Source organism: Sminthopsis crassicaudata, chromosome 3, assembly GCF_048593235.1.
Source record: "Sminthopsis crassicaudata isolate SCR6 chromosome 3, ASM4859323v1, whole genome shotgun sequence".
NCBI classification, from domain to species: Eukaryota; Metazoa; Chordata; class Mammalia; order Dasyuromorphia; family Dasyuridae; genus Sminthopsis; species Sminthopsis crassicaudata.
The window spans coordinates 303,786,326-303,814,207 of NC_133619.1; the positions used below are offsets into that span (position 1 = coordinate 303,786,326).

General features: G+C 33.2%; 1 protein-coding gene across 1 annotated transcript in view; it reads right to left on the reverse strand.

The window, feature by feature from the left end:
- Window positions 1–27,882, reverse strand: part of IMPG2 (interphotoreceptor matrix proteoglycan 2) — an 85,513-nt gene that overhangs the window by 54,510 nt on the left and 3,121 nt on the right. Inside the window, exons 2-7 of the mRNA XM_074302073.1 lie at window positions 27,762–27,851; window positions 26,535–26,780; window positions 20,256–20,490; window positions 14,097–14,169; window positions 11,419–11,450; window positions 11,292–11,315 (exon numbers count right to left, since the gene is read on the reverse strand). Of these exons, the coding sequence (XP_074158174.1) occupies window positions 11,292–11,315; window positions 11,419–11,450; window positions 14,097–14,169; window positions 20,256–20,490; window positions 26,535–26,780; window positions 27,762–27,840 (689 nt within the window). The 5' untranslated portion in view covers window positions 27,841–27,851. The remainder of the gene's footprint in view (window positions 1–11,291; window positions 11,316–11,418; window positions 11,451–14,096; window positions 14,170–20,255; window positions 20,491–26,534; window positions 26,781–27,761; window positions 27,852–27,882) is intronic.

The following is a 27,882-nucleotide window of genomic DNA, read 5'->3' on the forward strand; positions in this document are numbered from 1 at the left end:
AGTAAACCCATTTATTCAAGTAAAATAATCAAAACAAATTGGGGAATTTCCTCAGATTAGAATATGCCAGAAAGTAAATGAGTGAATGAGCTCTTATTAGAAGCAAAATGATGTATTTAGCTGAGACACATATACAAAAGAGACAGAAACAGAGACAGAAAGAGAAAGACAGAGATCCAGAATATCTAATCTCACTCAAGGGGTATTCTTTAATCTCTAGAGAAGCCAAGTTGGAAATCAAGAACATGTTTCAGAACAAGTTTTTCCTAAAGTCTTTCTCTCTTCTCTATACTTTTCCCAAATAGTATATTGAACAACATAGAATGCCATCCCTTACATAGGTACTCAGCATCATATTAATATTCTCTATTTGTTTTTGAAATCTATTGGAGAAATCTTTTACTAGATAGATAACATAGCAAATTTCAAAATTTTTGTTTATCAATTATTCAACTTAGAACTTAGAACACATTTTTCTATAGAAACTATTGTTGTTATAAAGATGGAAAAAATGTGAATTAAAGGATTGTGCAATTAAGCAGAATCAGAAATGGCTAAATGACTTAATGCAAAGAGGTATTATTGATGGTTAAATGTCACCTTAGAAAGACATATAGGACCATAGATTTATAATAGCAAAGGATCACCTAACCCAACTTCCTAATTTAATAAAGGAAGAAATTGAAATCTAATAAGTTACATCACTTATCTAAGAACGTTGGCAATGACAGAATTCAAGTCCTGGTTCTCTTTGTAAATCCAGTCATCATTTTATATGTGAGCTCTAGGAAAATACCCAGTATATAAATATCTGTACGTGGCTGGTGAATAATTATTGTGATTCTCATGCAGCAGTGCAGATACAGTTGAGATTAGAAAACATGAATTTGTAGTATGTTACTTCCTCCAGAAGCATTTGATAGCATGAGTAGGAACAGAAAAGATGGATGACCAGTTTCTCAGCTTTGAGAGTTAGCATAAATTGAACAGTTGATAAAGGATAAGAATTCAAGTTCAAGATTTCAAGAAGCAGAATATAGTGCATATCTGAACTAAATAAGGTCAAGTCTAAAAAGGCAGGAATGGGGTATCAGAGCAAGAATAATGACTGGGAAAATGAGGAAGAATGGACTAGAGATTAACATGTGAGCAAGAAATAGCTTTAAAAGGAGAGAGTCAGGGGGAAAAAATGGAACTGGGAGTTGTGATCAGGAACCAGAATATTGGGATTAAAGATCATGGAGGTGATAGAATTCAGAATTATGAGGTAAAAGGTGTGATCCATCCCCATGGTGGCTAGGATAGAGTGGATAAGGAAGTCATAGTAATTGATGAAGTTGATGAACTGAGAAGTCAGAGGGATTTAACAGGAAAATAAGCGAATATTGAAATCCTCAAGGAAATTAATAGATTTTGGGACAGATATAAACATTTCAAGACAAATACTGAATTCCTTGAGAAAGAAGAGAGAGGAAACTAGAGGATTTCAGATGTTATTAACGAGGATCTGGAAAGGGAGATTAATAAGAATAAAGTGAATTTCAAAGGAAGATAAGTTGTTCAATAATAGTGACTAAGAGAGAATCAATGTGTCAAGAAAGAGTGACAGCACACCATTCCCTCCTTCTGGCCTGGTATATCAGGTTTAGTGAAAGAAAGATCTCTCAGAATCATGGAGAGGATAGCCAGGCATATCTTCTGGAGAAAAAAATCAAGAGTTCTTGAGCACCATTAGATAGAAAAGAGTAGGAGAGAAAAAGATCTAGGATAAAGAATTTATTAATAGCATTAATAACTCTTGTTTATATAATTCTTAAGGTTTGCAAAAGGGCTTTGCATAGGTTGTTTCAGTTGAGTATCACAACAAAAAAGTAAGGTAAAGAATAATTTTCAGTGAGAAAACTGAGGCTAAATGAAATGAAGTGTCTTGTCCATGGTCAAAAAATTAGTAGGTATCAGCGCAAGGTTTGAGCCTAGGTCTTCCAGTCTCTGAAACCATCAGGCAGTCTAGTAGAACACACTCTCATTTCTAATAATTCACAGTCACAGAAGACCCAATAAAAAGAGATTGTATATCGGTTTAGGGACTAAAGAAGAGTAGAGCTAAATAGGATAAGAGATAAAAAAAAAAAAAAAAAAAAAAAAAAAAAAAAAAAAAAAAAAAAAAAACAGGGAGAGATACAAAAGGAGAGAGATTTTTTTATTTCCAGATGTCAAATCTGAATCACAGGAATTTTAGGAAAGCAGTACAAGAACAGGCAACAAGATATATAATGGTAATGGCAGTAGGGAATTGAACTGTTAAAGAATGCCTCTTACTGGACAGGTTACAGCTTGAATACAGCATCATTCTTCTAGCCCTCTCCATGAGAGTTCTTGAAAAAGGCTAATGCTAGACTTATTCCATGAAGGTCAATGGCAGAGTCCCATGGAGGAATATTCTACTCTTGAGTAACACAAGTTTTTTTTCATTTTACCATCTCTTTCTCCCAGAATCCCAGTTAGAAAGTAGCCTAGGGACAAGGTCTGGGCAACAGTGTTGACATGCTTGATGACCCTCTATTATCTGGGCCCTGGGACAGTGGAGTTTTTCAAAAGCAATGGCATATAGGAGGATAATATGTGGAAGAAGCTTCCAATTCCAGTCTGTAATGGGGGACTGGAAAGCGCAAAGCCAAGTCAAGGTTCTTGATACTATACTATCTATAGTATATTTAGGTAGAGTATAAAATTTGGAGTAACAAAGAATTGGGTCCAAATCCTACCTCACCTATTTATTATAACTATGTGACTATGGGCAAATTGCTTAATCTCTTTGAGTTTTAGTTTCCAGGGGATTAAATTTATTGACTTCTTAGACCTCTTTTAGCTCTAAAATTACAATCCTTTGACCCAACCCCCAAATAGAGGCCATTTCATGTGCAAAACAGCTGCCTCCTGGTAGTTAGAATTTGATAGATGAGCCATTTGATTCCTACTGATGACTCTAGCAGAAGACAGAAGTCATCAGCATGAATACACAAAAATAATTCACTTTGACTAATTTATGGACATTTTTTTTTTTTGCTCATTCCTTAGAAAATTCACATGATAAGTCCAAATCCCAGCTTCTGGAAAATTCTATCAATAATACTGGAATGTTGGCTATATATTTTTCTTAGACTCCTAATTTTATCTCCTTGATGTGACACTAGCATAAGAAAAATTCTAAAATTTAATTGATGATGAGTTTTCTGTATATAAATATTCAGAATGTATCTTCTCATCCATTTAACAATACCTCACATTTCTATGGTGCTTTAATTGCTTTCCTCAGAATGACTTTGTAAATTATGTAGGACAAGCATCATTATCCCTTTTTTAAGATAGGAATCTAAGACCCCTCAGAGAAATGAGGTGATTTGTCTATATTCATATAGTCAATAAGTCTTAGTTCTGGAATTTGAACTCAACTCTATTAACTCTAAATATCTGAATTTTTTTGCTATTAGTCCCATATAAAGTGTTTGTCTTTCTCTCATTCCTGTGCCTTTTCTTTTCTTGCCTCCCATAACTGGAATGACCTCCTACCTGATTCCCATTTTTTGGAACTCCCAGTTCTCTTCAAGAGATCCTCTCAGTTATCAATGCCCTCTCTCCTTTCCCTCTGATGAAACTATTTATACTTTATATAAATCTTGTCTTTGAGAAGCAGCTTTGGCTATATAGAGCCTCTAAATCAGGAAAACCTGAGATCAAGACCCTCCTCTATCTACTGACTATGTGACTCTGGACAAGTCATATAATCTCTAAATGTCCCCCTTGTGTTAATTTAGAAAATGAATAGATTTAATCAAGTTTCCCTCCCTAAAGACAGTAAACCTAAGGGATGCAAAATCCAGTTATGAGAAAGGTAGATATACAAGCACTGGAAGTCACAATAAAAGAAATTTGAATAGAATAAAGTAACAGGAATTAGGATAACCATATGATAGCAGCTAGAAAATGAGAACACAATAGTTAGGATTATGCAGAAAGTTATTATTTTAAGAGCATACTTGATTTAAAAGATGAGACCCCTAGTAGCCTATGAGTTTCAGATAAACAGGGTCAAAATGATGGCAATTAAAAACAATTTAGCAACAATGCTTATGTAGCACCCCCTGTAAACTACTCCTCTAACTTTACTCAAAGGTTTTAAGGGTAATTCTATAGGATCTACTCCTGAACTCCCAGTGATGTATCTTCCATTAACAATCAGTCAGTAAACACAATTAGTTCTTAGGAAAGATATTTACTAAGATAGCATGCTTTTAAAAAATGTCCCTCCCCATAAAACTTCATACCACAAATACACATATATTCACGGGAAGAGTGGGTTCAAACTTAAAAGCACAATGGGGTGAAGTACAGTATCTAGAGAAAAAAAGTATATTCACAAATTAATCTCTAGTAGAAAATGTATTGTCTCAGTTAATTGCTCAGATGCTTTTTTGGCTTTTTAGCATACAAATGAGCTATTCAAATCATCACATTCTTTATGAAGTACATTTTAAAAATCCTTTTCAAGTTATAAAATGAAAATGATCATTCTGAGAAAGCTCACCTTCTGTCAGATACAAATGCAATTATGACCTTTAAATTTTCTCTGTTCTTTGCCCCTAAAGAGCTTTAAATTTACTGGAATCTGAAGGAGGCACAACTTTACCTTTTGAATATATAGAAGGGAAGGAAGATAAAAATTTCCAAGACTGCAAGAAGTTGCCTAGATTAGTATTCATCAACATCACAGAACTTGTTACAATACCGTATAGCAGCGAGGTGTGTCATTGTTAGCAAAAGAAAAGAAGTTAAATTACAGAGGAGAATCTCACTGGCATTGAAAAAGAATGGCACTGATTGTTCAAAAAAAAAAAAACAAACTAATAGGTAATTAAATTATCTTCACTTTCAACCAAACTTACACATAAAAGAGAAAAATCTGTTTCTACATTTTCATAACCAATAAATCAATGAATAAACAAAATGGCTATCCTTGAATACACTCCTCTAGGCAGTGTGTTCTTAAAAACTCTTGTTAACTTCATTCAATAGTTTTTTACATGGGAATGCTAAAATATAAACAATCTCATCTCATTACTTTCAACAGGAGACTCTTTGAAGACAAAAGAAATTAACATAATATGATCATTCTGTTTTAACCCGTTTCTCCACAAATTCAAATAGCAAATCCAAATCCCTGGCTCTAAAATGAGTCACTTTTTAGTGATTTGTCTCACTGATCTTCACCTGTAGTTGACTCATTCAACAATCATAGGTAAAACTCAATAAAGAAAGAATGAATCATATCAACTATGATTTTCTTGGTGTTTCAAGGCAATTCCAATAAACTTTGGATGAAAAATGCCATGATCCAGAAAGAAAACTATGGAGATTGAATGTGGATTAAAGCATATTATTTTCACCTTTTTTTTTTTTCTTTCTCAGGGTTTTTCCCTTTGGTTCTGATTTTTCTTTCCAACATGATTCGCATGAAAGTATGTTAAAAATTAATGTACCTCTATATCCTATATCAGATTTCTTGCTAGTGTGGGAACGAGGAAGGCAAGGAAAGAGGAGAGAAAAAATTTGGAAGTAAAATTCTTTAAAAATGAAAGTTGAATACAATTTTTACATGTGATTAGAAAAATAATATACTATTAAAATAGTTTTATTTTTTAAAAATAATTTCTTAGTCACATGGGCAACAAAATGAGGAACTAGACATTTTCTCAGATTCTTCTCAAACTCTTCCAACAGACTTACAGCATTTGCTAATTGGGACAGAAAAGAACATACATATTTCCCAGTACTAAACAGTACACTTTTTAAAATTACCTATGCACTTGATACAGAGAAATCGGAAACATATGAGAAACAAAGAAATAGTTAATGTACCCACTAGAGAGTATAACACAATTTTAAAAAACGGTATTATGTTCAGGGACCACTAAAAAGATATAGAACCATCTGGAGGCTTAACAATGAAATCCTAAATAATGAGTAAGGCAAAAAAAAGAATCAAAGAAACAATATGTAAAAAAAAATTAACAATGATAAAAACAATGTACTAAAATTTCTGGGGTGCAAGTAGAGCAGTTTTCAGGGAAAAATCATATCCTTAGAAATATATATGAAAAAAATAGAAAAGTAGATGTCTACCTTTTGGGGAATAACCAAATTGTGGTACATGAACTAATAGAATATCATTGTGCTGTAATATTAATATTGAAGTGATTATTATCTAATGAATACATAGAGGCCTGAAAAGATCTATAAAAATTGATGCAGAGAGAAATAAACAAAGCTAAGATAACAAAATACAGAGTAACTACAACAATGTAAATTGTAAAAACAGCTATAAATTAGATAATCAAAAGTATATATAAAAATTATAAAATTTAAATAATTTATTATTGTACTATTTTATTTATTTATTATTAAATTATAATAATTTAAATTAAATGTATATAAATATTAAAATATATAAAAATTATAAAGATATAAAGGACTCAAATGAAGGGACAAAAAAGGAACAGCAAATCCAGTTCTCCATGGAGGTGGGAAGTCCACAAATATTACACATTAAATATAGTCCCAGACATTTTCAATGTATTGATCACTTGGGGTGATTTTTTTCCTCTCTGGGATGGTTTTGAGGGATATTTGGGATAAAATATTTCTGGCAGCCCTTTTTGCAGTGGGAAGAAACTGGAAATTAAGTGGATGCCCATCAGTTTGAGAATGGCTGAATAGGTTATGGTATGTGAATGTTATGGAATATTATTGTTCTATAAGAAATTTCAGAGAGGCCTGGAGAGACTTACATGAACTGCTGCTGAGTGAAATGAGCATAACCAGGAGATCATTATACAAGGCAACAGCAAGACTAGACAATGATCAATTCTGATGGACATGGTTCTCTTCAACATTGAGATGACTGATGCCAGTTAACAATGATTTTGTGATAAAGAGAGCCATCTACATCCAGAGAAAGGACTGTGGGAATTGAATGTGGATTGCAACATAACATTTCTGCTTTTTTGTTGTTGTTGTTGTTTGCTTGCATTTTTTTTACTAATTTTCTTTTCTTCTTGATCTGATCTTTCTTGTTGCAGCAAGAGAATTATATAAATATGTTTGCACATATTGGATTTAACATATATTTTAACATGTATAGCATATATTGAATTGCTTGCCATCTAGGGGAGGGGGTGGGAAGGAGGAGAAAATCTGAAACACAAGGCTATGCAAAGGTCAATGTTGAAAAATTATCTGTGCATGTTTTGAAAATAAAAAGCTTTTAAAATAAAAAAATATTTTCAATTTTACAATTAAATACTTTTTCAGTAATATTCTTCTTTATTCCTCTTACGGTTACTTGCCTCACTCCTTCATTTCCTCCCTCCCATCCTTTCACTATAGATATTGAAATCATATATTTCTGACAACTTGAGAGGTAAAGATCTTTCTTGGTCAAAGAGAAATTAGGATCTTGAGTTTGTTTTAGAAGGAAAAAGCTTCTGGTTCAGTTACTGAGCTTTGCCTAGGCCCATGCAAACATACAGGGAAAAGAGACAAACCCTATTATCCCTCTTAATGAAGAAAGGAGCTTTTAAAGTTATCTGTTCTGTTAACTTGTTTTTTATTCATTGAATATGTGGAACAGAGTGCTTTGGTTCTGCCTCCTGGATGATCTTCTCTCATGAGATTCCAAGCTCAGTTTCTAACACTCACTTCCTTAAAAATTAGTTTAGGAAGGGGAGAAAAATATATATAAATATATCTCCTTTAGTTCCTTCATGATTATTTAATGTGTAATTACATCTGTATCTTTAGTAAGAATTACTAATTTAGGGACAGCTAGGTGGTGCAGTGGATAGAGCACCAGCCCTGAAGTCAGGAGGACGTAAGTTCAAATTTGGTCTCAGACACTTAACACTTCCTAGCTATGTGACCCTGAGCAAGTCACTTAACTCCAATTGACTCAGAAAAAAAAAAATTAGAAAAAAAGAATTAATTTAAATTCTTAGTGTTTTAAATATATATATATATATATATATATACATATATATATAATGTATACACACAAATATGCATGCCTATATATATAGATGTACACAATGTGTGTGTCTGTATATGTATGTATAGAAGCAGCCAGATGGCACAGTGCTACAGAGTGCCAAGCCTGAAGTTCAGATCCAGCCAATTACTAGCTGTGTGCTTTTGACTCTGGGGAAGTCATTTAATCTTGTCTATCTCAGTCTCCTCATCTATAAAATGAGCTGGAGAAAGAAATGGCAAACTACTCCAGTGTCTCTGCCAAGAAAATCCCAAATGAGGTCACAAAAAATTGGACATAATTGAACAACCGAACAGATAACAATAATATCTCATGTGTGTGTGCATAAGTATGCTTACATATGTATGTATGAGAATACATAAGAAGCAATGCATCAGAGTGAAGCTGGCTTTGGAGCTAAGCCCTGGGATTTAGTCCCATCTCTGACATATATTGTCTATGTGTTGCTGGGCAAGTCATAATTTTTCAGGACTTTAGGAAGCTCTCTAAGACTCAGAGTTACAAAGAAGGTGACAACTTGCAACGGTAATGTGATTTTCCTTATTCAGTAGTTCCCTTTATCAATGAAATTATGGGTCCAACCATTATCTTCTAGCCTTACTGTGTATGCATGAGGAGAAAGATTTTAGATATATTTATACATAGCTATATGTAGACTCATACTGTTATAAATATATCACTTGTCTGACCTTTGGGACATGATATTTTATAGTGCATTAAAATATGCTGATAGATTTGAGAATTTCTCTTCACAAGTCAAATCAAAGAATAAAGCATTTTCAGTCTTTGCTTTGTAAAAATTAGCAAATAAAGGCAGTTTTGGGGTGGAGATGGGAAGAGAATATGAGTATAAGAGGGATTTTCAGCTGACGCAGGAATGGACGTAAGTGCTCTGAGTCAGGAGGGTGGGCGAGGCCAGGAGATGGTCTAATGACCAGTTTCAGAGAGCACCAGATTTGCCCTGGCCAATTTGAAAGCCCTGGAGTTTAATGCCATGTTTCTTTTTCTCTGTTCCCTTCCCAGCTATTATGAATTAGACTCACACCCCAGATCCCCCACACCTCCTGTCATCAGTGATTTGTTGGTGATGTAGTGAATAAGAAACATTTCTCTCAGCAGGAGATGAATGTACACTTTCCTTGTCTTGATTATAAAGACCAATGAGTCTTGAATTCAGGCTGTTTGTCAAGAATGCAGTAACCACACTCTTTTATGATAGCATCAAACTAGGTGGGGCAATTGTCTGCTTAGCTGCTCCAACTAGGCTGATGGGGAAAGCTGACCATATGGAGGTTTAGAAGCTTGGACCCATAATCTGCCAAATTACAAGCTGGAATCAAGCTGGAATCACTCAAAAAAAATTTTTTTATAAGTGTCTGTCTCTGTTTCTCTGTATCTCTCTCTCTTTCTTTCTCCATCTCCCTCTTTCTCTCTTTCTCTCTCTACCTCTGGGTGTGGGGGTGTCTGTCTTAATCCTTCTCTAATCTAAACACTGAACTTACTTTCCTCCTTTTAAAATCTTGACCCTATAGATGATCAGTTTAAGCCTTGACAAAATCCAACTTCAGTTTAATTCCAATATTGGTTCTAGAAAGGGAATATCAATCTACTCCCCAGTATCCCCACTCACTATGTCTATAATTTTACAACTTTCCCTAATAACCACTATGTGATATCTTTTGTCTCCCCTTTTTATAATGTAATGTTTTTGAGAACTATCATTGATCTTAGTTTAGTATTTTTATACTGAGCCTTTAGAACAGTGCTTGGCACATAGAAAGCCTACAGTACATAGGCTTATATGTCTCTGTATTTTGAAGACTTTTTATTCAATAACAGTTGGAGGCTAGAAAGCACTCCATCAACTTACCTCAGAGACTCCCTAGCTTTCTTTAATTTTCAGTTGAAGTTCTTATAGGAAATCTATCCTGATTACACCCACCCAACCATTACTAGTGGTGTCTTCTTGGAAATCATAAGTATATGTTATATATTTAGTGTTCTATATTTCCCAGGTGATAAACAGAAAGTTCTCAAAAGAAGATATCCAACCTACTAACAGCCACATTGGAGCCAAAAAATGCCCCAAATCATTAATAATTAGATAAATAAAAATTAAAGCAACTCTAAAACTGTCTCATCCCCACCAGATCAACAAAGATGACTAAAGAAGGAAAATACAAATGTTTAAAAGATTGTAAAAAGAGAAGTACTTTAACGCACTGTTGGCAAAGCTAGTCTAGCCATTTGGAAAAGCAAATTGGGAGTGTAACCACTACTGGCCTATATACCAAAAAGATCAGAGAAGGAGGAAAAGGGCCGAGGCACAAAAATATTCATAACAACTTTTTTTTCTAGGGGCAAAAAATTGGAAACTGAAAAGGTGTCCATTAATTGGGTAGTTGCTGAACAAATGACAGTATATGAATATAATACAATAGCGTTTGCTATAAAAAATTAACAGAAAGACCAGTTTCAGAGAGACCTAGGAAGATTTATAGGAGCTGATGGCAAGTAAAGTAAGCAGAAGCAGAACAATTTATAGAATAACAACATTTGAGAAACTTAAGAACTCTGATCAATACAATGATCAGCAGTGATTCCAGAGGACAGATCATGAAGTAATATTAATAACCACCTAACAGAAAAGCAATAGACTTAAAATAGACAGAATAAGACACAGATTTTTGGACATGGACAATGTAGAAATTTGCTTTTCTTGACTGTGTACAAATTTGTTATATGGGTTTTGTTTTTCTTTACTTTAAATGGGTGGGTATAGAAGAAAAAAAAAACAACAAATATTTGTTAATTGAAAAATAAAATGAAAAAGATCTATATACAGGATATACCACTTAATCATGTACAAGTTCCTGGTGTACAAGGGCCTTTTAATTTTTATTTCTATATCCATGACTGAAAGCACAGTGTCATGGTACAGAGTAGTTGCTTAATAAATATTTGTTGCTGAGATGTTGACTACACCTTCAAAACTTAGTCCTGATTTCACCACCCTGCTTTTGGACCTAAAAGTACTAGTTTATGCCACAAAAACTAATCATTTACTTATTTTCTCCAGAGTAGTAACCAAGTCTGTGGCTTATTAAAGACAGACAGTAAACAAAATCAGTGCCTGCTAAAAATTGAAAAGGGAGGTGGCTGAAAATGAGGGAAAAATCAAGACACTTACCTACATGACCAGTCACTGCAGGACCTGGCAAGAAAGTGAGAAGGCAACAATTAACCTTGAGATTTCACACTGAGACATTACATTTTTTTCCTACTTAATATGAACTCAAAGAAAAGCAAACACTTACCTATTTGCTGTTTCCTTTGTGTAAGCCAGTTTCTAGGGAAAACATGGGGAAAAAAAATAAATTGTGAAAATAATTAAGAGGTATCAATGAATAATCAATTTTATTGCCTGAGACGCTTTTTCTTAATGATGCAGCATCTATGTCATTATCCATTCAGACTTGACTGATTGAACAGATGGCTAGATATTGTACTGAGGCCATTAGCATATCCTATTCCTACTAATAAAACTGTTCCATTAACCCAAACCTTATTCCTCAAGTTATAAGATGATCTCCAGACATGTGCCATTGGTCAAAAGAGGACTAACCAATGCTGTTATATCTGCTTCTGGGGGAAAAATAAAATCTCCCCAAGAGTATTTCTTTGTGCACATTGCTTTGTGAACTCTCTTGTACTAGGCTGCAAACCTCTGTCCCATTCATTACGTATTACAGTGCCTTGAAAGCAATTTTTAAATAAATCAGTCAATTAATTTCTTTATGATCTCATGGACTATATATAGCACATCAATAGGGTCCATAGTTTTCTTGGTAAAAATACTGAAATACTTTGTAATTTCCTTCTCCAGAGGATTAAGGGAAACAGGTTAAGTGATTTGCCCAAAATCACACAGCTATTATCTGAAGCCAGATTTAATATCAGATCTTTCTGGCTCAAGATTAGACCCAGCACTCTATTCATTGAATCATCTAACTGCCTCCTAATTCAACAGAATGAATTAATATCTTCAACCGCCATTTCCCTTTTTTCTTCTTTATGCACTTAGCATTGGGATGGCAACTTCCTGTAGCACAACTTATTCTCAATGATTCACTTTTGTAGAATCACAACTTTTAGAGCTAGACAACCCCCATTAGATACCATATAGTTATTTTGTCCATGATAGCCTTTAAATATGCCTATTTTATTACACTCATCCTATAGACTTTATGTTTAATAGTTTTTAGGATACTGTAAGCACTCACTTTTTAAAAATTTGCTTAATTTTACTCATTTAAACTAGCTTGACTATTGGTTTTAGAGGTAACATCATATAATGAAGAGAATATTTGGTCTGATTCTCAACTTGGACATGTGCTAGCTATATGACTTTGTATTTGTATCCAGCCTGTTTTCTTTATTTTTAAAATCCTCTCAGAAGATTGTTTCGGAAAAATCCCCTCTCCTCCCCTCCCTTCCCTTAAATTAGATTAGCCTGTTTCTTCTATTGAAATGTGAGAATAATGAAGACAAATGCCCAACCTATTTTAGGATGTTATGGGGGAAATACTTAATAAATTTTACAGTACTATAAGTATTACTATTATTATACAGTTTACAATGTTGTTATAATCACAGAGATTTGTAAATCATAAAGCTTTATATAAAAGGATTATTGTTGATGATATTTAGACAAATTGGTTTGGTTAGGTTTTTATAAACTATATTACTTCTAATATTTAATTATAGGTTATGATATCTTATTTTGCTTATACCCCAAACTTTTAAAATAAATTCAACAAAAACCTATCAAGTGCTTACTATATGAGACACAGTTCAAAGCTATATAATAAAAGTTCAAGAAAATGAAAACAAAAAAAAATCTACTTCTTATTCAACTGAGGAACAATCTGGTGGAATCTATTATTTAATGTATGAAAGACTTTAACTTCAAATTTCTGGAGGAGACACTTGGAGTATTCTTAGCCTACCCCAGTTAGATGCACCAAATGTAATATACTAAACACTTTCAGTTCATTATAAATGGATTTGTAAACGTGCTGCTTATACACAACATATATAAGGTAGAATGTTTAAATGAGTATTCTGGAAACCATAATGAGGGATAAACATATTTAGAGATAAATATCTCTCAGAAATTAATTATATTGATTACACTATGAACATATCTATTCCTGAAATATAAAATGTCTACCTTGAAGTGCCTTCATTCTACATTTAGGAGCTAAATAAATCAATGCATCCAAGTAAATAAACCATTCCAGTATCTTTGCCAAGAAAACCTCAAATGGAGTCACAAAGGTTCAGACAAGATTAAAATGAACGAACAACACCTAAAAATAAATAAAAAGATCATTTGAAGGGAGATAAAGCATTAAAAACTGAGAAGATTTCATAGGGATTGTAGGAGGAAGTGATAAGGATGAAGTGCATTCCTGGGTTCAGGAAACAACTGGTAATTCACTCTGACCAGAATATAGTGTACATGATAAAGTAAACTTAGAAAGACAGATTGGATCCAGCTCATGGAAGCTCTAAAATGGCAAATTGAGGGATTATTTTATCCTAAAAACAATAGGGAACTACCCATGGTTTTTGATCTACATTGATTTAGAAAGATTATTTTGGCATTGCGTGTAATATCTGGATTGTAGACCACTTAGAAGGTGATTACAATAATATAAGAATGAGTTAAATACTAATTGTGTAAATGGGAGAAAAGGGATATAAGAAAAGGAGCTATGTTAACATGGTAGAAGTGGCAATATTAACTAAGTCCTTGTTGGAGGGAGAGAAGAGCTAGAAGAGACCAGAGAAATCTAAATGTATTATTGTGTGTAGGATAGATAGAAATGTAAATTATAGCTCACATATCCTGGAACCTAATCTTCTAATTTTATGAACTTTCCAGTGTTTCATACTAAGGAACAGCAATGGTTAATTAACACATATTTACTGAAACATAATGAGGCTGACAGTGCAAAAGGTGTTGATGATACCCAAAAGTATATTTATTTTTGCACTTGATGCTTAAGGAACATTTAATGTATAAAACCAAAACTTTTGATACCCTAATCTTCCAAACTTGTATATTCTTTAAATTATGTAAATGTTCTTTGTTTTGTTGTAAAAATAACCAAAACCAATTTGCAAAATGGCCTGCAAAATGATCCCCAGCATTTAAATTCTACCCATTTTATCATTGCCAGTCTGCCCTCCTTTTATTAAACACAAAATTAAGTGGAGATAAGCAGAGTTTAGATCTGTCATCTTATTGATGTAAAGCAATGATCTCCAATAATTGTGCAGCAATATAAGTAAAAAAACAACAACAAAAAACAGTTTGAGTGTGTACTCCCAAAGCTTACATATTTATGTATAAATTATATATAATAAATGTAATATGAGTTAGGAATCAAAAATTATTATTATTATTCTAGCATTTATATAATACTTTCAAATTGATAAAATGCTTTACATATATTATTTTATTTTTATCTTCACAATAATCCTACAAAGTAAGTGCCATTATTATTCCCTTCTTATACATGAATAAACAGAAGCTAAGAGATGTCCAATAACTTGCCCAGAATCACACAACTAGTAAATATATGAAATAGAACTTAATCTCAGGTCTTCCTGATTCTAAATCAAGTGCTTTATCCCCTTAAAGCTTAAGTTCTTTTATATAATACTACTGTACTATATCACATACCATTATAAGACAGAAACAAAAACAGACATCTTTTTTAAAAAGACATCTTAAAAGAATGGAATAAAAATGAAATAAATATTCTTATTGATTATTAAAAAAACATTTTGATCTCACTAAAATATTAGTCATAATAATTAGATACTATTCTTTGTAATATTTTAGTAAGAATACTAGTGTGATTAAATACCCAAGATGCTCTCCTTCCTTATTCAATGAGTGCAATTCCTGACTCAACAGTTTTTTGTTCTTCCCAATTTCTTGTGCTCCCACTAGGAGACTTCCACATACACGTTCTGTCAGACACCTAAATAACCCAGTTTAATGTACACATTTCCTCTTGATTTTGCATTTATCTAGCAATGTTTCATTTTCATTAACTCTGAAATCCCATTATCTGATTATAATCTTTTATCATTCGATTTTTCCCTCTTCCTTATGAACTCTATAATTGTTTTTCATCCTCACTGTAACTCTACTTCCTACATTCCTTAGCTTTTTTGAATCATCATCTCTCCACTAGCTATAGTCTTCCTTCTCTGCCTTAACTTCTTGGTGAACCACCTGAGCTCCTCACTACACTCCTCTCCTCTCATCATGCCTTGCTGAGTGTCATTCTTACATCATTCTAACCATTTGCTACATTCACTTCAATTCATATTTTGCTGAATGAAATTGAAGAAAATCATGAAACCATGCTGAGAAAAATGCTGACTGGAACCATTACAAAGTTGTATTATATAACCTCAACCGGGGTCTCATTGCGGTGAGACAATTCTTTCAGACCTCCTTAATGTATTCATTATTGCACTCACCACCAGTTTTTCAAAACCTTTTCATCCTTCCCCCCAAACCTTCCATGATTCTCCTTACGTGAGAACCTTGCCTCATATTTCACTGGAAAAAAAAAAAGGGAGCCATTCACTGACTACCTCCTCATTTCATATAATTCAGGTGCTTCCCCTTCTATCTTCTCCTTTGATCAAATAAAGATGTAGTTGTTCTTGTTAAGGCAAATTCCATTAAATGCTCCAGTGATGTTATGCCATCCCATTTTCTCTAATAGATTGCCTCCTCCCTCTTTATCATTCTCACACTAATCTTCAATCACTTTCAATCTACTGTTTGCTTCTCTGAGATCTACAAATACTCAAGTCATCTCCACTTTTAAAAAACAAACTGATTTGATCCAACCATTCCTTGCTAGCCGAACTCCTATTTCTCTCCTTTTAATGGTTAAGCTCCATGAGAAAAATGTCTGCAATTAGGGCCTCTATTATTTCCTCTACTCTCACTTCTTAACTCTCTGCATTATGGCTTCCACACCTCATCATTCAAGTGAACTCCTCTCTTGAAAGTAGCTGTGATCTCTTAACTATCAAATTGCATGGCCTTTTCTCACTCTTCATCCTTCTTGACCTTGCTTCAGCCTTTGACACTGATGATCATCCTCTTCACAGAGATACATTTTCCTCTCTAGGTTTTTGGGACTCTGCTCTCTTCTGGTTTTTATCCTGTTTGCTCCTTTTCATTTCCCTTTGCTGGATTTTCAATTTGATCACATGACCCAGTCTGAGGCCAGTTTTGAATTCAAGTTCTCTTGACCCTAAGCCTAGCATTCTGTCACTTAGCATTCCCAATGGAGAGCCATGATCATAGGAACTAAAGAGAGTAACCCTAGTTTACTGAATGGACTCCCCTGAGAGTATTTTTAAAGAGTTGAAAAAATGAAAGGGTAAAAATGGTTTAGGATCTGTATCACTGGAATAAATACTAACATCAGTGATGCTACAGATCCATTAAAATGTGATCAAATACAGAGGAAGATACTCAGTTGTCACATAAAGAAAGCAACTAATTATATTAGCCTTTCACTATTAGAGATATGTAATTGAATGTTATACTTCATGCTTATAACTAATGCCAAAAATAGAATTAGTATTGAATTATGCCATTGTCATTATAAAAATAATAACAAAAAGATTTTGCTTTAGCAGTTCAGACTTGCAGATCAATGTCTTATGAATAGAAAGCTTACCAATAGAAACAGTGTAACATATCACTGCAGGTTGTTAAAATTTGGCATCATCTCTATACCTAGCAAAATAAAACTTGGTGGCTAGAATCTTGTGCTCAAAGATTACATATCACTACACTATAGAGTTCAAAATACCTTGAAGAACTCAACCAATAAACTGTTCTCTAACCAGGCCATTATCACAGATTAAATCATTGCCCACAAATATCTAAACATAAGATTAATTCTCAAAAACTTGAAAAGGATGTTTTTAATGGATATCACCATATCTTATATTCATCATCTCCAATCTACATAGAACAAAAAGCTTTCAAAATATAGTAATCTAGTAAAGAAAATCAAAATCACATTGGAGGAGGATATTCCTATCTGCCAATGGAATCATACCAAGGCTGCTTACAGCATCTCGTGGCAGGATGAATTTTTAATCCTAAAACTTTAATTCTTCAACAAAATAAAAATCATCTGTTATCAATGTGTGCAATAGTCCATAGAATATTCAACATAAAATGATCTTATAGCTTAGCAATTTGAGCCAGGACCACTTCTATCTGAATTGCATTTTCCCCAAAAATGATAAAAATAAAATTTAAAATGTATCAAATAAAACTCTATCAAAGTCTAACTCACTATCCATGCTATTGCAGGGGGGGAGAGGTAAGTAGGGTTAAGGGAGAGGAAAAATAACAAAGTAGTAAAATGCCACTTAGAGTAGGGACATCACATGTCAAATTAGTAAATATGAAAGTCCAGCAGGAATCCTGAAACTCTAGCTAAATGGGCCCTGTTGATGCCAATGATTAGATTAGCACCCAGTGAGTGGGACCCTATAAGGTAAAGAAATAGATAGAAAATGATAACATAAGGTTATAGACTGGCCCTACGTGACATTGTTATGATTGTCAACTTATCATAGAGGATGAAAGAGTGTGTGCACTTCTTTATGTGCTAGTAACAAAATTATTCAACCACAAAAACATCCTATTCATCTATTCAAGAGTCAAGCAGAGTGTTAAATATAAAATAACAATAAGTTTGCAGCTTGTCCTCAGAGTTTCTAGTTGAACCTAATTACAAAAAGATTAACAATGAGATGATGGTAATAAAAGCTCATATTTATATGGTACTTTTTGGTATATGAAAATCACTACTAGAAATTGTCAAACCTAAATGTCTCATGAGAAGTAATTGTGATAATCTGACTGAGATAATTCCCATGTTACCAATGATTTGTTATTTGTATACTCTTTATTTTTGAGCTGATTTCCCCAGTGAGATCGTTTTCTTTATGCATTCTTCATAAATTTATATTTCTGTTTTCAATGATTTGTCAGTGTGAAATGCTGAGTACAATCTAAGATAACACTGCTGCCAAAGCTAGAAAAACCTCCTGTGTTCACAAGACTATTTACATGTATGTAAAAGGAGCATATGGCCTTGAGAAAAGGAGTTCTATTTAGGAAGAGAATACCAGAAGTCTTATTAACACAATAGCTTTTATGTAGTAAATATTTGACACATATTTATAGAATTGAATATTGAGGAAGAAGTAGCAATCTGAAAAAAAATTCAAATTAATTTTTTAGAGGGAGGTCTATTCACTCTAATCATTCCCTCCTACTGTTCTAATTTATCAACTCCATTCCAATCTTATTTCCCTTTCTATTCAATCTTGACCATTTCAATAATGACCTTTTCTCCACATCTGAACCTAATCTCTCCTTGCCCTTTCCTTATTTCTGGATAATTCACTCGCCCCTGAGTAGCTACTGCAGTTTATCTCCTCTGTTCCTATTTCCATGAAATGTAAATGCTTCTATAGAATGATATGAAGCTCTGTTGATTGGATCCACTACCAATTTATGCTATCAATTTTGTCCCTATATTGTCACGATGAGTTTTACGCAGGAGTTGAAGGTCCCTCTCTTTTTCAGGGACACCTTGAAATAAGGCCTTATTATTCATAGGAGTAATCCAGAAATGGGAAATTGTGCCAAACTGAGCCCTATTTAGTGAGTTTCCTCTATATTATAGGAGCTAATGTATGCAGTGATGGGGACTTTACGCTTCCTGTCTTCTCTTATTAGGAAAAAGTTCATTTGGCTATTATCAGGCATAACCAAGCCCTAAACTACCCTGTCCGTATTGAGTGATGTAAGGATGAGCTTTTTATCAGCCTCTACTGTTTATCTCTCCAATCCCTGGATATCTTTGGACAAACTTTAAGATACTGTAGCACATTTTTAGACAGGTTTGGGACCTGGTCTGCCAGGTGCATTGTTCTCCCAACCCTATTTAATATCTCCCACTCCTGGTGCCTATTTTACCTCCTCATTTTATCTGTAACGTCTTCTAAATAAATGTCCTTTTTGACACAGAGAATGGCCATCGTGAATTTGTCATATGTTTATCTCAAATTAGAAATTGCTACTCTGACCTCATCATGCATCAAAGAACAGTGAACACATTCATTATTCATCTCCTAATGTGAAATAAACTGTTCCTATAATTTGGTAAAAATAAATAAATTTACAAGCAAGCAAACAAAACAGGCCAGTGATTTTGTAGATATGAGGAATTGCCTGTGTAAAAATTCCCTTTGACAATGCAGATAATCACTTGCCAGCAAAATAATCTTTACAAGTTGCTAAGGGTGGTAAGAAGTTAAATAACGCATTTAGGACTTACATCCATATCTGCCTGTTTCTATATATCACAAGAATTTTTTAATTTCACAAGTCTTAACTGTTACCATAGAGTCAAACTTAGTCATTTGGAAATACCTTTGATGGAGCAAGAGTGATTTAGGGACAGCTGAGTGGCTTAGTACTGAGGCTAAAGTCAGGAAGATCTGATTTCAAACCCAGCCTCTGATACTTCCAAGCTATGTCACTCTGGGCAAATCATTTCAATTCTGCCTCAGTTTCCTCACCTATGGAGTGGGGATAATAATGGTTGCTATGAAGATCAAATAAGAAAATTGAAAATTTTCTTGAAAATTGCTCGACAAAGTATCTGGAACATAGTAGTTGTTATATAAATGCTTATCCCTTCTTTCCCAATAAAGCTAAATTCTGCTGTTATTATTTAGTCCTGTCCAATTCTTCATGACCTCATGGACAGCAATAATGTCCATAGGGTTTTCTCAGCAAGGATATTGGAGTGATTTGTCATTTTCTTCTCTAGTGAATTAATCCAAACAGAGTTAAGTGACTTGCCCAAAATCATACAGCTAGTATTTGAGGCCGGATTTAACTCAGGTCTTCCTGACACCAGGCCAAGTGCTCTATCCACTGAGCCACCTAGCTATCTAGCTAAATTCACAATGAGCTTTTAGAATCAATAAAGAAAGAATGCAAAACTACAAGAACTTTGGCTGCATATAAACACTTCCAAATTTGTTCAGAAATTTCCACTTCTCCTCTGGACCTACCTTTACAATTAGGCTCTGGTGTTCTTCAGACTGACTAAAGTTTGTACCCATTTCAAATATACTTATAATTCCATCCTCACAGAGATTCATCCAGTGTCGATACTCCTCATGACGGGGCAGACGGTCCCAAAAGGTCTTGAAGACTTCCCAGACAGCTTCCTGACACACTGGAAAATGGCCAAAGTAAATATGATGACAAGCTGAAGGATAATAGGCTTCTTTGATGGATCATGAAATTGCTACAGGCTGATTGCCTTGCTTTTAACTTGAGACCATTACTAAAACTTCATTAATGATAAATAGAATTTTCCATCTACAGCCTCTACCTTCTCAGATTGCATATATATATATATATATATATGGTATATACTTTGTATAAACTTTGATGTTTATATTTTATTTTCACCTCCTCCCTGACCCCCACCCCTCATCTTGAGAACAGTATATCCTCAAACCTCAGCATGTCCTAAGTGCTGAATACATGCTTGATAACTTGTTGCCTGGCTGAATGATGTTCATTTTATTTGCTAAAGAGCTTTTAGTTTAGGTAAGAATTTTGTGTTAGCTTGCTCTAGATCATTCTCCTCCATCTGAAAAGGTATTGACTGGATCTTTTTTTTTTTCTCGATAGTATTTTATTTTCCCAAACACATGTAAAGATAGTTTTCAACATTCATTTCTGTAAGATTTTGGGTGGCAAATTTTCTCTTCCTCCCTCCCAAGACAACAAGCAATTCAATATAGGTTAAACATACATAATTCTTCTAAATTGACCTATACTCTAATGAGCAGGATTTTTCTTTCATTTCTCAAAAAATAAAATCTTTATCTATTTTTAATGATAGTACAAGTCTTTAAAGTGCTGTACTTTCCCAATGTACTGAAATCATCTTAATAAAAAATTTATTGTTCACAGGGCTCTTCAGGGTGCTAAGTTAAATTAAACTATTGTTTAATTTCACCTATTGGAATGAGTTAAGTTTATCTATTAGTATGAGCAGAGATGTTTGCTAGAAGATAGCCATGCTTTTAATTTTTTTTTTGATGGAAAAGGGTTAAAATATTATTTCTTCTACTTATACAATTATATTGCAGAAGTTCCTCCCCAAATTTGTAATTTATACTTCATGATTAAAGAAACCTATTCAAAAGATTAAAATTATTTTATATCATCTAAAAGACTGAATACATACTGCTAGAAGCCCAATAGAAAGGAAAAATCAAGATGGAGTAGGGCAGAAATAGTCTTCTTTTAATGTATAAAAAGTAGCATTTTGATTTTAAAAGGAAAGCATTCCTGTATATAAATCAAAAGTATTTTATTTTATTTAAACTTGCTAGGTTTTTACGAGATCAAATTCTAAAACAAAAAGATAAAGTACAGTCTTCTGTCTGATCTACATGGTGTATTTCTGTACACTCTTGGCATTCTATAACTTGTACTCAGTCAATCTCAGTAGATTGTGAGAGAGATAAAAAAATATATTGAGCAGAATTTGAAGAACCATGTAAAATCATAAAATATTAACTTTAGAGGTGGTCTTAATATAGTATAGTTCAACCCCTGGTTTTACAGCTTGCTAGAAGGTGTAATGAGGCCATTTTCAAAGAATGCAGGGAATACAAACCAGAGTCTTCAGGGATCATTTGGAAAAATAACAAAAGCCATCTGATTCAGATTATATACACCAATTGTTAGCCATCAAAATTCATCCTGGAACCTATTTACTTTGGGTTACACAACTATGCATGCAGTATGAATGTGTATACACACATACACAGACATACATATGTACACATAACCATAATTATCATAGGGAAAGTAGACAAAGAGCTGATGCAAATAATTACTTTTTTATGTTTCCATTTCACATGATTAGTAAAGGAAAGGTCAGAATCCATCAGGCTCAATTAGGGGAAAAGGCAAGAGTTGTTATAGAATAGCTCAAAGCTCATCTTTCTGCTTTTTATCTCCAAAACCAAAACCAAACTATTTGCCTCAATTTCCTCATCTATAAAATGAACTAGAGAAGGAAATGGGAAACCACTCTAGCATCTTTGCTAAGAAAACTCCAAATGGGCTCATGAAGAAAACAACTGAACAAGTTGTTTAACACTAAGCAAATCAATCTGTATCTGCTACAGCGTTATCATTTGTAACCTAAGAATAGCTTCTACCTCCCAGAGTTGTAGTGATGATGAAATGAGATAACATTGATAAAATCTATCACAAATTTCAAAGCACTTCTTGTTGTATCACATTATCCTGACTGTTCATAAGATAGATGACTGATTGCTAAGGAATAGAACATTTCGGTAATTTTTTCCAGTGTGAGGTAGAAAGAAGATTTAGAAAACAAGGGAGATCTAGTAGAACACCAGGAGAGGGCCCCAGAGATGCTCGAGATCAGCACAATGACATTGGATACCTAAGAGATAGACAGAAAAAGTATTGATCATAACTAAAGGATATGTGTACTCCAAAGGGCCACTTAGGGCAAATATCACCTAATTCACTAGAATGGGCTATTTTATAGAATCCTACAAAATTAATCTATATCCCACTCTTGTGAATTATATATTGATGTTTGTGGAGCTATCTGCATGAAGCTTTATTTTCCTGGGGTGATTTCTTCTTACAAAAATAATACAATTATTTTAAAAAATCTTTTAGGAATGGTGAGGCTAACATAAATAGACTAATGCTGGAAATCAATGGGGGATAAGAACACCTCCTAGTCATTTGCTGAAGTAGGAAAAGCTGGGATTTAATCTAGTTTTAATCTCATTTGCAGCTTAGATTATGTATCATGTCCAGTAACCAGAAGTCCAATGTCATGTACGATCTATTTGAGAACATGAATGTCTAAATTTTTCTTTTTCTACTATAATTTTACAGTAACATATTATCAGCTGAAGTTAAGTCTGCACTCTCACAAAGTAGGATTATTTGTAGTAAAAAACAAAATTGTAGTTTTTAATGGAAACTGAAGTCCACATTACAAATGTAATAAATAAAAATCAGAACACTAATCACCATGACTGTTATGCATATATAAACTCCTTGACTATTTAGTCATCTTGCAAACTCTGATGTTAACATATCTCTGGAACAGGACAATTTTCAAAAACCTACCTATAACAAACAAGTATTCTGCATAACAACTATGTATGAAAGAAAAATAATAATAAAAGAGACCTTTTTAAGTAATTTTGATGGTTAAAAAAAAAGTCTAGAATAAAGCTTAATAGAGACCTAGCTTCATCAATACTTTCTATGACCTCAGTCCAGCTTTATTCACAATACAATCAAATCTCATCTTTTAATATAGAATTCTTTACTGAAAAACAACTATAGATGATGTTATGTGGCCATAGGAAATCATTTAATCTCTGCCTCTGTTTTCTCAACTATAAAATAGAAATAAATAATGACACCGACCACTAAGGGTTGATCTGAGGATCAATGAGGTAATAATTATAAAGCACTTAGTACAGTGCCTGGCACATAGCAAAGGCTATATAAAAGTTGGTTTGATTATTAATAATTATTAATAAGCATTATTAAGTAATAATAATTAATATCAATATATTATACTTAATGTTAATAAATAATATTGATGATTATTAATAATCATCATAAAAATAAACACTACTTTACTAACTTTTTGAACACAGGCAAATCACAACTATAGCTACCTATATTGACAGTTTCCTCAACTGTAAAATGGGGATAATAATAGTATCTCCCAGAATGGTTGTGAAGATTAAATATTTTTAAAGCATTCAACACAGTGCCTAACTTCTTAGTAGGAGCTTAATAAAATGCTTGTTTCCTTCTTTCAAAACTTTTTTACTGAATCAGATACCTATTAAAGAAGTTAGATTTCCTTAAAAACAATGACATATTGCGGCTGCTTGTCTCCCTCATTCAGTTTACAGCTACACACTTGGTGAAGAGTTCTCATCTTTCTGTCAATATGCTTGAAAATCAACAGCTATATAAAGAGAGCAGTTTGCCAGGTGTTTTGGCCACTGGAACTTTGCCAGTTTCCAAATATCTGGTTTCTGGGATAAAGTAACATTCATTTTACTGTTACATCCAGGGAGAGGACTATGGGAACTGAGGGTGGATCACAACATGGCATTTTACTCTTTTTGTTGTTGTTTGCTTGCATTTTATTTTTTTTCATTTTTTCCTTTTGATCTGATTTTTCTTGTGCAGCAGGATAATTGTATAAATATGCATATATATGTTGGATTTAACATATATTTTACTATGTTTAACATATATTGGATTACTTGCCATCTAGAAGAGGGGGTAGGAGGAAGGAAAGGAAAAATTGGAACACAGGAATTTGCAAGGATCAATGCTGAAAATTATCCATGAATATATTTTGAAAATAAAAACACTTTAATAAAAAAGTCTAGAATAAAGCTTAATAGAGACCTGGCTTTATCAGTACTTTCTATGATTCCCGTCCAGCTTTATTCACAACACAACCAAATCTCCTCTTTTAATGTAGAACTCTTTACTGACAAACAACTCTAGATGATAAGCCTAGTATACAATATATTAATTTTTCTTCAAAGAACAGTCAGAAATTCATTTATATATTCAAAAGTAAGACTAGATGACCAAAAGACCAAAATTCCCTATCTAGAATTATAGATATCCATTTTTCTCTAGGTACTAATATAACATTAAAGTATGCTAGTCTGAAATTATAGACTACTTAAAAAAAAATAAAGTGTTACTACTTTTAGGTTCATACAATAACTAAAATTTACAAAAGAAAGCATCAATAGAAAAAGCATCTTGTCTTGATAGAAGCCCTAATAATAAAGTTCTACTTAGCAAACATCTTTAGAGAATATATTATGTTAAATAACTAGAAAGTGACCTTAGACAACATCTGGCCAAAAAGAGGTAAAATGACTTAGTCCAAAGTCACATTTAGTGATTTTTAAAAAATGTTTATTGTTGCATACACACACACACACACACACACACACACACACACACACACACACACACATATATATATATATATATATACACACACAGATACATATATATGGAAAAAAACACATTTATATACCTGTGAATGTGAGTGTGTGTGTGAATGCATGTATTTTTCTTGTGCAGCATATATATTAGGAGGTGGATAAAGTGCTGGGCCTAGAGTTATAAACATTCATCTTCCTGGGTTCAAATACAGTCTTGACCACTAAACAAGTCACTTAACCCTATTTGCCTCAGTTTCCTCATCTGCAAAATGGGCTGGAGAAGAAAATGGCAAATCACTCTAATATCTCTGTGAAGAAAACTCCAAATGGAATCATGAAGAGTCAGATAGAGCTGAAATCACTAAACAATAAATATTTTTAAACATCATTTTCCATCATCTCCCTCACCAAACCCTCCGTTGTAATAGACGAAAAACATCTTAACAAAAGCCACTTAAAGTATCAAACAATACATATCATATTTCACAAATGAAATCTCCAATCTCTCCTGAGAAATGTATTTGTCACTTCTCCATGACCACAATTAGTCATTTCATTTAATCAGATTTTGTCTTTCATTGTTGTTTTTATTTACATTATATTAATTATTGGCAACCAATAGGTAGAATTGGAAGGAGTTCTTCAAACCCCATATCTAATAGTTGAGTTAAAAATATTACATGTTTTTATAAATAGGTGTCTTTATAATGATTGAAAATAGTTTGTCCTCTTAAGTAGTTTAAACATTTTCTCTAAAACCTGGGTGATGTTAATTTTCTCAGTAAGTCATTCCTTCATACAAAAAACAAGAATCAAATTTAACTAATCCTAACAAATTTGTCAAATTCTGACTGCCAACTAAAGGAATGAGGTTTTGTTGCATTTAACTTCATGTACATAGAACACAGCTATATGGCACAGTAGATAGCCAGGCCTGGAGTCAAGAAGACTCCTCTTCCTGAGTTCAAATATGGCTTCAAACACTTACTACTTTGCCTCAATTCCACATCTATAAAATGTGCTGGAAGAAGAAATTACAAATTACTCCAGTATCTTTGCCAAGAAAACTCCCCAAAATAGTAATGATGATTTAGATGTAACTGAAACAGCAACAACAATAAAACATAAGAGAGCTTTTCTAATTTTTAACACAGAGTCTGTAGGGCGTGTATATTAGGAGCTGGAGAGTGTGAATACTTACCTCGGACTTTAAAATATTTCAAGTGGTTTGCCATAATCTGTGCCATAGTTTCATCTGGGCAAATTTTAACCCCATTAGGAAATAAAGTAGCTCGCTTCTGGCGGAATAATAGTTGCTGTTTATTTTTTCTGTAGTCAAGAAGCTTTTCTTCTGCATACAGAGGAATTGAGGGTTGTAAACTCATCCAGAATTGTGAAATTGAAACCTTCGATTCCTGGATCTTCTCTGAAGGCAAATAGGTTTGTGCTATGAAATAAAACCATATGCAAATCTTTTGGATGAAAGATGAAAAAACAACCTATTACCCAAAATGAAAGACCAAGCAATAGTATGTAGCTAATAGTATTTAAACTATATATGTATATATATATATATATAAATGATCCAAGTATAAGATGACATATACAAAGGGAAGAAATTGAAGAGAAAAGTATTTGATCATTTTTCCACTTAGTATTTTCACTCCTTGGTGAATTTATTTCAGGATTGTTAAGAGTTACTAAGATGAAGTATACATCAAATATCAAAATGGGAGAAAAGAGAAAGCATTTTGCTTTTGGGTTTTTTAATATTCATTACTCAATGCATTAATAGGAGACCAAAGTTATTGCCCAATGTATTGCTCAATTATTTTATACTACACTGTTTTGGGCTTCAGAAAGGTTGATAGCTACATGGAAGTTAATGACCACTGGAAAAGAGCAAAACTTCCCTGAGTTCCTTTTTTAAGTGGGATTGACACTCATACATTAATGGAGCTTTAAAATGGAAAACTCAAAATATGCCTTCCCCATTTGTTCTACATTTATAACTAAATACTCCTATTCTGCCTGGCTTTCATCTGCTCTGAATTAATAGATGCTAGAAATCAGTCTTATTTTGATGTATTACAAAATAATGAAAAGATCTCTCTAAAGGTTTTTCCCCCATTAGCCTAAGCATTCTTTTCCAGACTGAAAATTATCAATATTTGAACTATCAGGCCTGAATCATCAGCACAAATAATACAAAAGTGAAGTAAAAATATGTGAATTTGCTATGACTAAGGAATTACTAAAGCAAAAAGAAAGGTCTTTATTGAGATTCAAGATAGTTGAAATAGAACAAATATCAAGGATAAATACATCTACTCTATAAGCTTATCATTTATTCTATTTTTTTCAGTTATCAGTTAGATGAAAGTATTCTTTAAAAATTCTCTTATAATCACAGAAAAAATGACATTACCTCTTAAAGTTTGAAGGTCACCTTCTATCAAGACAAATATCAAAATACCCAAAGAAGTTTTCCAAGAAAAAGAGAACATCTTTGTTTGAGCTAAAAAAAAAACACAAAGGAACTTGGAGGT